At 33.6% G+C, this 14720-nt stretch overlaps 1 protein-coding gene across 1 annotated transcript; it reads left to right on the forward strand.

Moving 5' to 3' along the window:
* Positions 1-7168: 7168 nt before the first annotated feature.
* LOC110905002 lies at positions 7169-11740 on the forward strand. The gene is made up of 8 exons (XM_022150870.2): positions 7169-7531; positions 8444-8591; positions 8673-8823; positions 8913-9038; positions 9501-9581; positions 9681-9873; positions 10264-10534; positions 11370-11740. The coding sequence occupies exons 1-8, from the start codon at positions 7334-7336 to the stop codon at positions 11621-11623; spliced, it is 1422 nt and encodes a 473-aa protein (XP_022006562.1). The 5' UTR covers positions 7169-7333; the 3' UTR covers positions 11624-11740.
* The last annotated feature ends 2980 nt before the right edge of the window (positions 11741-14720 follow it).

Raw genomic sequence — 14720 nt, forward strand, 5'->3', positions numbered from 1 at the left:
CATAAACAATGTTCTCTCAAATATATAGATGAAGAGTAACATTTTTTCTCTTTCACTAACAATCACTTGTTATAATATTTTGATGGAAGGAATGTGAATGCTCTTAAGGCTCCAACGGCTTTTTTTTTTTTTACCTTTATGTAAATTTTTTAGATAATAAATGTCTTTTTATTTAGTTAGTAAAACATATCGACTATCAGGGGAGGACCCAACTTGTTAATAGTGGTAGCCTCCGCTACCCTTTGATGCTCTGGTGGTAGTGTAAATTTTGGAATAAATTTGATGTTTTTCGATTTCATTACCTTTTTTATAAGAAACGTTGCCCCTATAAAGTTTATCTAGAATCATCTTGTGAAAACAACACTTTGGAACAAATGGGGCGCACAATCAAACATCGTGATTAAAGAAATTGCGAAAAGTTAACCTTTGTGAATGTTGATGTTTCGATCGTCTCTAGATTCATACGAGGATGGGTTTGTCAAACCTATAGCGCTATAATTTACTATAGTGGGCTTGATCGAAGTTAATGATTGTACTAAGTTAAATGTGAGCTCCTAAAGTAATGTTTAAGATAAGAAGTGTAAAGATACAATGATATGGCACGATTGCTAATGTTTAAGTATTTCACATGTTTCATCTAAAAATTTAAAAGAAAAGGGTTATGTAACTCACCTGGACTTAGCAACACAACAGTTATACGTTGATGCGGACAAGTTGGAAATTCCAAGGAATTATCCTGGTTGACCTCGGATGGACAAGATTGATGGTGTGACTGGAGTAGAAATTTCGACGAGACTAGAAGAGAGTAAAGGCAATGCAATTGTGAGTGAAATTGTTAGGGATGAACTTGTATGGGTCTGAGTTCCTGTTTTTATAGTTGTTTTGAATGGTTAACATATAGTTAGAGTTAATTAAATTTTCGGATTTCTTGTGTAATCGTATAGCCATAAATTTGCAGTGATAATGGGATAATAACTCGGTATTAGATAGGCATAGTGTGGAGATGAAGACTAACGCGAAATAAACGAGTCGAAACGGTTGGGTTTAGAGGTCTGGAAATAATGGAATCTAGAAAAGTGGCCGATGTGAAAGTTTGTTTTTTAAAAGTTTTGGTTTTATTACAACTCCAATCCATGTAATCCATGTGGTTTGTAAATTGTTCAAAATGGTTTAGAACTAGTTGTTTTCTTTTATTTTCACTTGCCAAAATGGCAAGACAGGTCCCTGATTTTTTTCTAACTTGATTAACTTATATAAAATTGTTTTCATAACATTATCTAGCATTTAAAAAAACTTTATAGACTTAAGTTTTATGACTGAAATTTATAAAACTATTAATGATTAAACCATATAAATTTTATATTTGTTTTTAAGACAAATAATTTATAAATAAAAAACCGAACGTTTTATTGACGAATGAAATACAAGTAATGTGAAAAATAAACGAAAATAAAAAAACTACCGCCATTGAGTGTCCAAGCCCTACTCCAAACGACATTTTCGAAAACAAAATCACGTTTTCCACCAATGAGTGTCCAAGCCCTAATGGATAACTGCTCTCATGCACCGCCATTGATTCGAGATCCATCGCAGTCGATGATCCAAATGCGAACACATAATCAACAATCAATGTATCTTCACTATCCAGATTTAATAGACCGGTTGGCGATGCAAACACATGAGCCAGGGTTCCTAAAACTCCCTTGAACAACTCACCATCGTCATGGTTGTCAGAGTTGAATCTGATCTTCAGATCGGCGGTTATGTAGTTGTTAGTATTTGTAAAAGTTAATGGTGTCCTGTAACGTTTCGTATTTTTGTACTTTCTATTTTTAGCAAGTCGTATTAAACTTTCTAATTTCAGTCAGTGTACTCTCATTTTATCCTATTTTGTATTTCGAGACTTGGATCATAATGAAAAATGCATTTTTTGATCATATGCTTGTTTTAATACTATGTTATGATATTACACTTGAAAACACGTTAAACTATGTCAAACACGTAAAAACAATTGAAAGATATCCAAATCCCAACTCTTAAATCAAGTGTTGTCAAGAGATTACCCTAAACCGGATAAAAATCGGGAATTCGTACGTTAATTAGGTAAAATACCCAAGAACTTGGGCTAAATCAAATAATTATAATATATATTATTAGTTAAAATAAATAAATATAGTAATTAAATAAATTAATTAATTAAATAAATTAGTATTGGAAATAAATAAAAAGGAATTTTATTGAATTTAAGTTAACCTGGTTAGTAATTACCAAAGGAGACAACTAACTGAGTTAGAAAACTCAGTTAGTTCAGTTAAGTCAAAAAGGGAACAAAAAGGGGGGGTCTCCTGGGTGAGAACCGGCCCCAGGCGGATTCGAACTCACGACCTCAGCGTTAACAAGCAACACACTAACCACTTGGCCGGGCATGCCACATCCGATTATATTAGGAAACATACAACTTTTATATGCTAACTGAAATTTCAAATCAGATTCCATTTGACCGCCAAACAGCAAACACGTTTTCTTTAGTCAACTTTCCTTTCTTTCTGATTCTCATTGAATTCGGTATCAATAACAATTCCTTTTATTCGGTTATTTCTCATTTAAGAGAATCAATCACTGAAATTACGAAACCATTTCCAATCATGCAAAACTTTTCAGTTCCTATATAAACCGGCACTCACCACCCCACTGTCACACCATTCGACCTTCACCAACTCGCCGAAGAAGACGGACGGAAGTTCAGGAATCGCCGGAAAACCTGCAACCATCGCCGGACCGCTGCTGCTCGCCGGAACTTCGCCGGAGAAGACCCGATTCGGTAATGAATCGTCTTTTTCGATTCTGTTTCCTTCCTTCTATTTTATTTTTTTTATATTTCAGTTTTATTTGATATAATATTCAGATATTATTATTATTAATGTTGTTACTAATAGAATCTTCCTATACTAATAAACAAAAATCCTTTTTGGACACTTGTCGTTTTCTCGTAATTTCTCACCGTATTTTTTTATTTATCTCTTCTATTTAATAATAATAATAATAATAATAATAATAATAATAATAATAATAATAAATATCAAAATAACTAAATCTATTTATCTCTTTTGTTTCTATAATTTGAAATTAATTTCCTTTTTAACTCTAAAGTTTTAATCTTTGGCAATTTAAGTCTAAAGTTTCAATCGTTGGTATTATAACCCCTTTGATTAGTTTGATTTTTCACTTCTAATTCAAAAGTTTTAATCTTTTGCAATTTAACCTTTTAATTTTTTTTTTACTTTCAACCCAAAGCTTTTCATATTTTGCAATTTAAACTCAACACGTTTTTTACTTTCAACTTTGGTCCCTTATACTTTTCATCTTTCACAGTTCTTCGTTTAGCATTTCGTTCTAAATTTTCCGAGTTAACACGCCGCAACGTGCGTGTGAGGTTCAACGTTTTTTCATCTATTTTTTTCCTGTTTGACAGGTCTGTCGCAACGTGTCTATTTTTCCCTGTTTAATAGGTCTGTCGCAACGCGCGAGTCAGAGATCGACTAAGTTATTTTTTTCTCGGTTTTACACACAGGCTCGTGGTCATATGAGAAACATTTGCTTTCATCTAACATGATATATAACTAACTAATCCCCGCCGCATTGCGGCGGGTGGTAATTCTAGTTATATATATAAGAAAACCAGTTGTATATATTTACTGATATTATTACTGATTTTGATAATATTATTAAAACTAATCAGACTTATTAGTATTAATCTATGTAATTATTATTAATAATAATCCGAAATTATTTTAATCAGAATTATTCAGATTCATTAGTAATATCAGAATTATTATTATTATATATTCAGAATCATTAATATTATTAATCAGAATTTTTATTTTAGTAACTATTAATCAGAATTATTAATAATATGTATTATCAGTATTGTTATTATTATATAGATTAACCAGAAAATTTGTTTACAATTTTATTATTAATATTAATCAGAAATATTATCAAGCTTAAGATCAATATTTATTTTAAATCCAATTATTTCTAAAAATAAAATATTATAGAAACTATTTATCTTTATCAATAACAAATCAGTTATATCATTATTATTGCAATCACGTTTATAACCTTAATTAATATATTTAAGGGAGTTATTTATTTTAATAACATTGTCATATTTTATTTTTCACATTTTAGGGTATTAATAGTAATTCCGCAAAAAATTCCCATTATTATGTTAATCTTTTTCCCAACATTAATTAACGAATTCCAAATCGTCAAATAGGGTAAATCTCTTGTGCTTGTTGCAACTCTTTTGGATCCAACTCAATCTCTTCTTACTTTCCAAGAAAACGCAACGCAATCAATGTGAGTATACTTGATCCCATTTTGATTTTATCACTTTTGGGTGCAACATGTATTCTATACAAAAACACGCAACACTTGAAACTTGTTATATGCACACTCTATCCATTTTTAAACATGAAACAATTTTGATGCTTGTTAATCTCGTATGCCATGTAAACTTTTCGTGTCTATATGCTCATTAACCTTGTGAAACTTATTAAACTTCTTGAGACTACTGAGACTTATTAAACTTCTGAGACTACTGAGACTTATTAAACTTCTGAGACTTATTAAATCTCCTATTGTATAGGAGTATGCATCGCCCTTGAGTGAGTCTTGGGGTGTGTGCGTTGGAAACTTGGGTTTGACATATAGTGACACTGTTTCAGCATATTAGTAACTTGTATTATGTTGTTCATGTTGGATATGAGTATTTGAACTTTTTATTCTACTTTATGCTATGTATCAAACCTGTATACTCGCCAACTTTTTGTTGATGTTATTTTAATACATGTTGCAGGTTGATTAGTACAAGACTCAAGAAACAAGCTAGGATGGCTTTAGATACCCATTTTAGCAATTAAACAATGTTTGAATCTATGTTTACTATTTGAAACAGTGTATTATTCTTTAGTTTTAATAAAATGATTTAATTCATATTGTCACATTTAGTGTTATGTTGTTTTGAGCAATTTGTTCGTCTCATCCCGATGTTTCCGCCATCGGTTGGGGTGTGACATGTCCATTCCGACCACCACGAGAACTCGCTTGCGAACATCTAGGTCTTGGCCGGAGGTTGGGCGAAAATCCTAAGGTCGCCCTATCCTCTCGGGTTTCTCTCTCACACTTAAGTGCGTGTTTGGGTTTGGAAGAATGAGAAATGGGGAGTTTGGGAGCAAGAAAATGGTATATATGTAATCTCACACAAAAACTAACGGAGAAGTTAACAAACGTTAGAAGCATAGACGTATAGTGCTAAAGCATCAAACCTCGAATACAAAAGGTGTTAAAAATGATTGAACCTGCTAACTAGTTTACTCTTAAGCAAGCAAGTGGATCAATCCCGCGTGTTGTGGCACGTAGAAACTCTATTCGGTGATCTCGAAAGTAAAGTCTTAAAAAATAGTCCTAATTTGAAAATTGTAGTTTAAAAATAAAATAATGGTAAAAAACCACGAGTAAATTACAAAACTCGTCTTTTATGTTGACACTAGCTATTGCAAAGTGCTTTATCTTCAAAAACTACAAAAACATATTCAATGTTTGCAAACTCTTGCAAGTTATGTCCTTTAGCCTTAACCCAGTTATTATTTATGGTTAAATCTGACCTAACGGACCCCACATAAGGGTATTTTCGTCATTTTACTCTTATTACTACAATAAACAATTATACAAAATAATAAATAAAAGAATTTTGTTTATTTACAGTTATATATATACACACAAACACACACATACATTCTCTCTTTCTATCTCTACACCCTTTCTCACTCTAACTACCCACTTCCACAACCACCCAACCACCACCCACCTGCCGCCACCGCCACCATCACCATCACCACCTCCATTAAAAGACAAACCAATAGTTATAGTGTATTCAGATTCTTGTCTCCATTTTCAAAGTTATATAATTAATATCAAATATACAATTTAATTCATAGAGTAGTTATCTCAGCCTTAAGTCAAGTGTTAGATTATCACAAAATCAACAAGAATATCACTTCAATCTCAAACTAAACCACAATATACAATCAATATAACATTAAAATAGAGATATTCGCACCGTATCTTGCCCACAGTTGAGGCTCGATGCCGCTGCATTCGCGAATCAATATTGGCAACTTAGGGTTTGCTTTATTCAGCTCCTTGTAATTCTTCTCAACAAATGCTCTGTCACCAAAACATAATGAATAAAATAAACAACTACGCTACAAATCTAACTAATTCAAACATAATCGAATAAATTTGATATTGAAGAGGTGATTTGATTTGGATGATACCTTGTGTAAGAACTAGCCGGTGAAGTCTGACAAAAGAGGACTTGTAGCTCTTTCAAATTTTTCGATAACTGTCAAATCCAGGCCATCTGCGATATCTAGTGTTGTTGAATCAAAGGTGGTGTTGCGGCAGCTCTAAGATTTGTAAAATGGTGGTGGGAGGTGGTGGTGGCGGCGACAGGTGGGTGGTGGTCGGGTGGTTGTGGTGGTGGGTAGTTAGAGAGAGAAAGAGTATACAGATAAAAAGAGAATGTATTTGTGTGTTTGTATATATATAAATGTAAATAAACAAAATTCTTTTATTTATTATTTTTATAATTGTTTATCTTAGTAATAAGAGTAAAATAACTAAAATATCCTTCTATAGAGTCTACTATATCAAATTTAACCATAAAAAATAACTAAGTTAAGCTAAACAATATAACTTGTTTGCAATGTTCTAAATTCTTCGATAACTGTCCAATCCAGGCCATCTTCGATATCTGGTGTTGTTGAATCAACGGTGGTGTTGCGGCAGCTCTGAGATTTGTAAAATGATAGTGGGAGGTAGTGGTGGCGGCGACAGGTACCGGTGGTCAGGTGGTTGTGGTGGTGGGTAGTTAGAGGGAGAGAGAGTGTACATATAATGTGTGTTTTGTATCTATATAACTATATAACTGTAAATAAACAAAATTCTTTTATTTCTTAGTTTTTGTATTTGTTTATTTTAGTAATAAAAGTAAAATTATTAAAATACCCTGTCCGTTAAATCAAATTTAACAATTATTATTATTTTTTTTTCTTTAAAAAAAAAGGTAAAGAAGAGTTTACAAATATTTAAAAAAATTTGGGGGCATAACCGCCATGTATCTGGAAGAAACGCAAAGATCGCGCAAATTGGCGGTTAATTAGTTCGAATCTTGAACATTTTGGCGGTCATCGGTTAATTAACCGCCCAGTCCAGTAACACACACATATAACCAACCAAATGCTGTTTAGGGTTTTCATTGGCGGTGATGGACGTCAGGAGGATAACGGCGAATCCACGGCCGGCTCGTTCTCGGCGTGTGGTGGCGAAGAAGCGGCCACGTGAAGGTGTTGATGGTTTCGTTAACACCGTTAAGAAGATTCAAAGGAGGGAGATATGTTCGAAGAGAGGACGTGCTTTTAGGGTTTCTGATGTTCAGGAAAGATTCAGAAATATTCGATTACAGGTGTATTTCTTAGCTTCCGTTTCTTAACAAACTGTCGTAGAACCCTAGTTTAATCATGTACAATGTACCCATTCATGATATATCATAGCCTTGATAATGTTCACTAGTGGGGTTCCTTGGAATCGGTTTCGATCGGTTCGTTACAACAACGTTAGGAAATATTCGGTAAAATTTACACTACTAAGCGAAAAAACTGGGGGCCGGGACCCCCCTGCACAAGCTAAGCTCTGCCACTGACCGATACCCGGTATAATTTACGATACAAACTTGAATACGACTGCGTTTCCAATAAAATTTATATCGGAATACAGTTGTGTGTGTTGGGTTTTTTTTTATTTATTTTTTAGTAAATTTCGATTTTGGCCTTTGCGGTTATATCACTTTTATCCTATTAGCCCAAAATAATTTCTTTTAACATCTGTGCCCCTGTGGTATGTGTAACTAACTATTTTGGCCCTAAGTCTAACTCAACCCATTACCCTGAGTCTAACCACATGGGCCAAAATTGTAATGGGTTGAGTTAGACTTAGGGGCCAAAATAGTTAGTTATAGAGACTATGGGAGCAGAGATGTTAAAAAATTCTATTTGGGGCTAGTAGGGTAAAAGTGATATAACCACAGGGGTCAAAATTGTAATTTACTCTTTATTTTTTTATTTAAGTTAATGAACAAAAAAATCAGATTAAGTGAAAACTAAATGAATTAAAAGGCTTGTATTATTTGAAACATGAGAGAAAATTTGAAACTTTTTTTTTTAAATAATAAATACAACTAATATTCATATTCCATCCTTTTTAATAAGTGTATTATATTATAATTATAATTAATGTTGCAACTATTCTATTGTATGTGATGGTAGAGATTGATTCTTAACTCATTGCCTCCTTTTGGTGATTATATTAATTGATTCAGGAGGAGTATGACTCTCATGATCCAAAGGGACACCAAAATACAGTATTGCCATTTCTCAAAAGAAGGTCAAAAATCATTGAGATTGTAGCGGCCCACGATACAATATTTGCTCTTGCACAATCTGGAGTCTGTGTAGCGTTCAGCCGGGGTATAGTCGAGAATATATGAATGAAAGTTTTTTTATTTTTTTTACTGAATAGGGTGATTGACATTTACTTGTTTGATGCAGAAACTAACAAGAGGATATGCTTTTTGAATATTAGTCCCGATGAAGTTATACGTAGCTTGTTTTACAATAAGAACAATGATTCGCTCATTACAGTTTCTGTGTATGCTGCAGACAGCTTTACTTCTTTGAAATGTAGAACAACAAGGATTGAGTATGTGATATTTTAATATCTAACTCATATTTTACTAAATAATTTGTAAATTTTGTTACTGAGTTTATTTTTCTCTATAATGTTGGCAGATATATAAAACGAGGTCAGCCAGAGGCTGGTTTTGCTCTTTTTGAATCGGAATCTTTGAAATGGCCCGGATTTGTAGAGTTTGATGATGTAAACGGGAAGGTACTCACGTTCTCCGAGCAAGACAGGTAAATTGTAAACTATGGTCAACTCTTTTTTTGCATAATTGGAAAAATTACAAGTTTTGTCCTTTATCTTTATACCACTTTTCAGGCGGTGTCCTTTTTAACGAATGTTGACAGGCGGTGTTCTTTACTAGGTATTTTGTTGCAAGTTTAGTCTTTTACACCCAACCCAGTTAAAAAACCCTGTTAATTGTTGGGTGTAAAGGACTAAACTTGCAACAAAATGGCTAGTAAAGGACACCGCCTGTCAACAATTAACAGGGGTTTTTAACTGGGTTGGGTGTAAAGGACTAAACTTGCAACAAAATACCTAGTAAAGGACACCGCCTGTCAACATTCGTTAAAAAGGACACCGCCTGAAAAGTGGTATAAAGATAAAGGACAAAACTTGTAATTTTTTCTAATTAATTTCTTTTGATTCTTCGGGCTGCTTCTAATTCATTGTTGTATAATGTTTTTGGCCAGCATTTACAAGGTGTTTGACTTGAAAAATTATACGATGTTATTCTCCATATCAGATAAAAACGTACAAGAGATCAAAATAAGGTAAAAATTTAATAACGTGCTTTAAGAATTGACGTTTTATTGTATCTTTTAGTTTTCTCTAATGTTTTTTATTTCTTTTTTTTCATTTTTCTAAACTAGTCCGGGAATCATGTTATTGATATATAATAAATCAAGCGGCCACGTCCCGCTCAAGATTCTCTCTATCGAAGATGGGACCGTTCTAAAATCTTTTAACCATCTCCTTCATCGACATAAGAAGGTGGAATTTATCGAACAGTTTAATGAAAAGCTTCTTGTAAAGCAAGAGAATGAGAATCTTCAGATTCTTGATGTGAGGATGCTCCTGCTTTTTTTAACAATGATTATAGAGTTAATTGCTGTTTTTCATCCCTGTGGTTTGTCAAAAATCACTATTTCAGTCCATTAGTTTAAAAATTACGATTTCAGTCCTTTTGGTTTCACTTTCGTAACCATTTCAGTCCCTGTGGTTTCACTTTCGTAACCATTTCAATCCATTTATTCTGTTAGTACATGGACTGAAATGGTTATGAGGTGGACTGAAATGGTTACGAAAGTGAAACCACAGGGACTGAAATCATAATTTTTAAACTAATGGACTGAAATAGTGATTTTTGACAAACCACAGGGACGAAAACAGTAATTAACTCATGATTTTAATTTTTTTAGTAAAGTGACAGTCTTAAGTCTATTTTCTACATAGGTACGTAATTCGGAGCTAATTGAAGTTAACAAAGCAGAATTCAAGACACCGTCAGCATTCATCTTTCTCTACGAGAAACAGTTGTTCTTGACGTTCAGAAACCGAACAGTGGCTGTTTGGAACTTTAAAGGTCAACTTGTGACTTCATTTGAGGATCATTTGTTGTGGCATCCTGATTGCAACACCAACATTTTACACATCACAAGTAATCAGGATCTCATCGTTTCATATTGCAAATCTGGTTCTGATGATCCGTTAACAGATGGAAACGGTAAATTTCTTGATTCATAACTTTTACCAACCATACATTTAAATGCCAACAAACATGTGTTACATGCATATATAAACAAAACTAATAATAGATGATACATTAGATATGGATCACTTCCGATACATTTCAATATCCCATCATGGTTTACCAATGGGCTTGCTGTTTTACTTAGTTGCCTACATGGGACAGTTTCTTTTTTGTTGGCTTGTATTGAAACTAAATCGTGTTCCCACTTCCATCATATGACAGTTTTAACCCATTTAAACATGTCTGGCCCATCTTTCAGAATTAAACTAGTTGCCCATTTTGGGCCCTTGTGTGTGCATGAGATTTATTTCTCTACACTAGGGGTCATGGGCGGATCTTAATAGGGCTTAGCCAGGGCCACGGCCCGGGCAAGTTTTTCGGCCGTAGTGCTAATTTTCGGCATTTCGATTGAAATTTTATATATATACTATGTTTGGCCCGGGCTTGCCCAGGCTTTTTTTAGTGCCCGTGTCTTTTGGCCCTGGCACATTTAACGGGCAAGATCCGCCACTGCTAGGGGTGACAATTTCCGACACGACACGAAAATGACCAGGTTTTGGGCTGTTTTATCTAACCCGTTTAATAACCGTGTTTGGGTTTACCTAGCTTAACTAGTTAAATTAAACAGGTTGACCCACCATCCTGTCTAATTAAATGGATCGAACTTTTAACCTATTTTTAACCCGTTAACCCATTTTTTCACCCCCCTACTCGATTAACGCGTTTACAAGTGGATCACTACCGCCATATATATATTTATAAACATGATTCGCGTGTGGTTTGACCCTCTGGGATTTTTTTAATGCAGCTGGTTCGATAAATATCAGCAATATTCTAACAGGAAAATGCCTTGCTAAAGTAACGGCAACAAACAACCTCCCCATAAACGAATGCAATTGCAGCAACAACAATAGCGCAAGATGCAAGTGCAACTCGAGGAGACAGATTTCAAGCTCCGTTACAGAAGCCCTAGAAGACATTACCGCCCTCTTTTACGACGAAACTCGTAACGAAATATATACTGGGAATAAGTTTGGTTTGATCCATGTTTGGTCTAATTGAAGGACTGTTTTAATAGTTTTTTTTTTTTTTTTTTTTTTAATATTAATTTTTTGGTTAAATAGTATTCATGTGTAGAGTACTTAAAGTTTTCTGCATCAATACAGTGGTGATCCATTAGAGTGAATTTCAAGTTTTGTCCTTTATCTTTAGGCCACTTTGCAAGTTTTGTCCTTTATGTTTAAATTTGACGAGTTTTGTCCTTTATGTTTAAAAATCAAGTACGTTTTACCCTTTATGTTTAAAAATCAAACACGTTTTGTCCTTTATGTTTAAAAAATCAAGCACGTTTTGTCCTTAAAAATCAAGCATAAAGGACAAAACGTGCTTGATTTTTAAACATAAAGGACAAAACTCGTCAAATTTTAACATAAAGGACAAAACTTGCAAAGTGGCCTAAAGATAAAGGACAAAACTTGAAATTCACTCTGATCCATTATGAGGTGGGGATTTAACTTTTATCAGAATGTAAAACTGAAGGCTTATGGTAGTGACCCACCACTTTTGCAGGTGGTGTTAGGTGGTGGGGGATGGGCTTATAAGTTAAGATTGGTAAAGACACTATAAAGATAAGAAGCTTTCTTTGCATTGTTAGATAAGTGTACAAATGAGGAATTGTCAGATTTACAGCACATAAGCAACATGGGTTTGGAAGTGTGTGGTCTAAGCTGATGAGGTGGTGGCCCAAACTTGACCCTTGGCTACCACCCAACTACCCATGTTCATCATTCACATTTCAAAATTGGTGTCACCTCATATCCTTATTTATGGACTCATGACATGTAAAAGTTTGAATGCTGTGTGTGTGATGTATTATTGAAGGTTGAAAACTTAAAATCAAGAGGTGCCATAAGTCTTATTTATTTGATTTATTGTACCTGGAAAATTATTGAAAATTATGTATTGATGTGGACTACAAGGAAAAAAAGGATAATATATAATTTTTTTTTTTTTTTTTTACAAAATTAGTTCATAGAACCGATACCGATACGATTACAGATTAATGGCAGGTAGACGAGCAACAAGTTGCGCCGCTACCCCCTTCTGAATAGCAAACCCTACCCTGCTAAACACAAAATTCTGCCCCTTAACATGCGCGATGTTACTGCTTACCACCTGCTGAACCCGCTTGAGGAAAAAAGAAGACTTAAAACATGTATAGTTATTGTATGAATAGGGCCAGTTGACTTATGACATCATTCATATTCCATGTACCAATTAACATTTAAGTATATGAAACATGTACCAATTAACATTTAAGTATATGAAAAATAATTTATGGAATGTGTACTAATTAACATTTATGTATATGGAAAATAATTTATGGAATTTGTACCAATTAACATTTATGTGTATTGAAAATAATTTATGGAATTTGTACCAATTAACATTTAAGTATATGAAAAATAATTTATGGAATGATAATTCTCTACAACTACCAAAAATAACTGCAATTGTTAACCAAGGTTAATTATATTCTTTTGACAACTTAAACCAAAATTAAGTTTAACTAATGATAAGACCATGGGTAATGAACATTATAGGAGCATGAGAAGGCGTGATAACGATCCTAGCACCACCTTTCTGGGCGTTATAGGGGCATAAAGAAGGAGGGGCACTTCCAGTATAATGCCAAACGAGAAGAAAAAAACTGGAAAGTACTAATTAAAAAACCATCAAGTGACGTTAACCATTATACATTTTTTTTGAATGGGGTGTTATGACCCATAGGATACATTAACGATTATGTATGGTCTAAAAAAGACAATATAAACAATGGATTTCCATTATAGATGGTCTAAAAAAACAATATAAACATAAGGATTTTAAAGAATCTAAGAAAAAATGGATTTATCTAACAATCCACATTGCATAGATGCAATCTTGCTAGTTTGGGGGAACATGATGAAACATACAATTTTATTCTCATTTAAATAAATAACAAGCAAACACAAAATTTGCAATTTTTTCACATGTTGTTATTAGACTTTATAGTGAAAAGTAAAATAATATGTATTTACTTTTATTGAATATCATGGAAGCTACGAATTATACTTACACAACCTAAATCCTGTATTATTATTATTTTTTATATATTATCTCAAACTTTTGAATTTTCTTTCCCCTAAAACTAAACCAAATTAATTAATTTATATATCCTACATTTACCATGAGGGGAATAGTGTCAAACAATTGTGAGTGACTGACACCCCATTATTGGTCGTGGGCTTTTTGTGTTCTACTTTCGAACATTCAACTTCACTAAATATATGTATGTGTTTAGCCCTTAACTTTTAATTTTTTTTATTGGTTAAGTTTGTTTATATGCGTGTTTAGTTTCTTTGCTATAACTTTAGTAGTGTACATGTTTAATCCTTTTACTCTTTTAGTAACTGATCGTGGCTTTTTGTATCTTACTTTTAAACCTTCAACTTTACTAATATACGTGTTTAGCCCATTTGTTAAAAAAACTTCCTTTTTATTGATTAACTAAGTTCATATGCGTGTTTAGTGTCTCTATTTTAACTTTGGACCATACATGTTTAGTCTCTCTACTTTTATTTCTTTTAGTATTTCATCTTTTAGCATTTTCCCCTTAGTACTGTGACGTACCAACCCAGAGAAATAGTGACTGTTTGCTATTTGTGGACAAACGCTACTACTTATAGACTTTAATAAAGTTACTCTGTGACGAACACATTTTAGATCATATTATTAGTAATAATGTTCAAATAACCGAAACATAAAAATATATTTTATCAAACTAAGAAATATTTCGCTTACAGCTCCGCAACACGGGAAGAACTTAGGGTGAGCGGGGCACTCCCCTCTTAGGGGAGTCCCCTCTCTTACACACACTCAATCAGGTTATGCCACGTCAACTCCCCTCACACTCTCAATTTGATGGCATCACTCCACTCACACAATTATTTTTTTATAAAAAAAAAGAAAAAAATATGATTGGTGGAAAAAGAGTGGACCCACATTAACAACCAATCACCCTCTCTCTCTCTCTCTCCTCTCTCACGCGGTGAACCCTCCCCGATCTTGGTCACCGAATTCACTCACCGCAGGAATGGCGACGGTGTTCCCGCTTGGA

This window comes from Helianthus annuus, chromosome 14 (assembly GCF_002127325.2).
Source record: "Helianthus annuus cultivar XRQ/B chromosome 14, HanXRQr2.0-SUNRISE, whole genome shotgun sequence".
Taxonomy (NCBI): domain Eukaryota; kingdom Viridiplantae; phylum Streptophyta; class Magnoliopsida; order Asterales; family Asteraceae; genus Helianthus; species Helianthus annuus.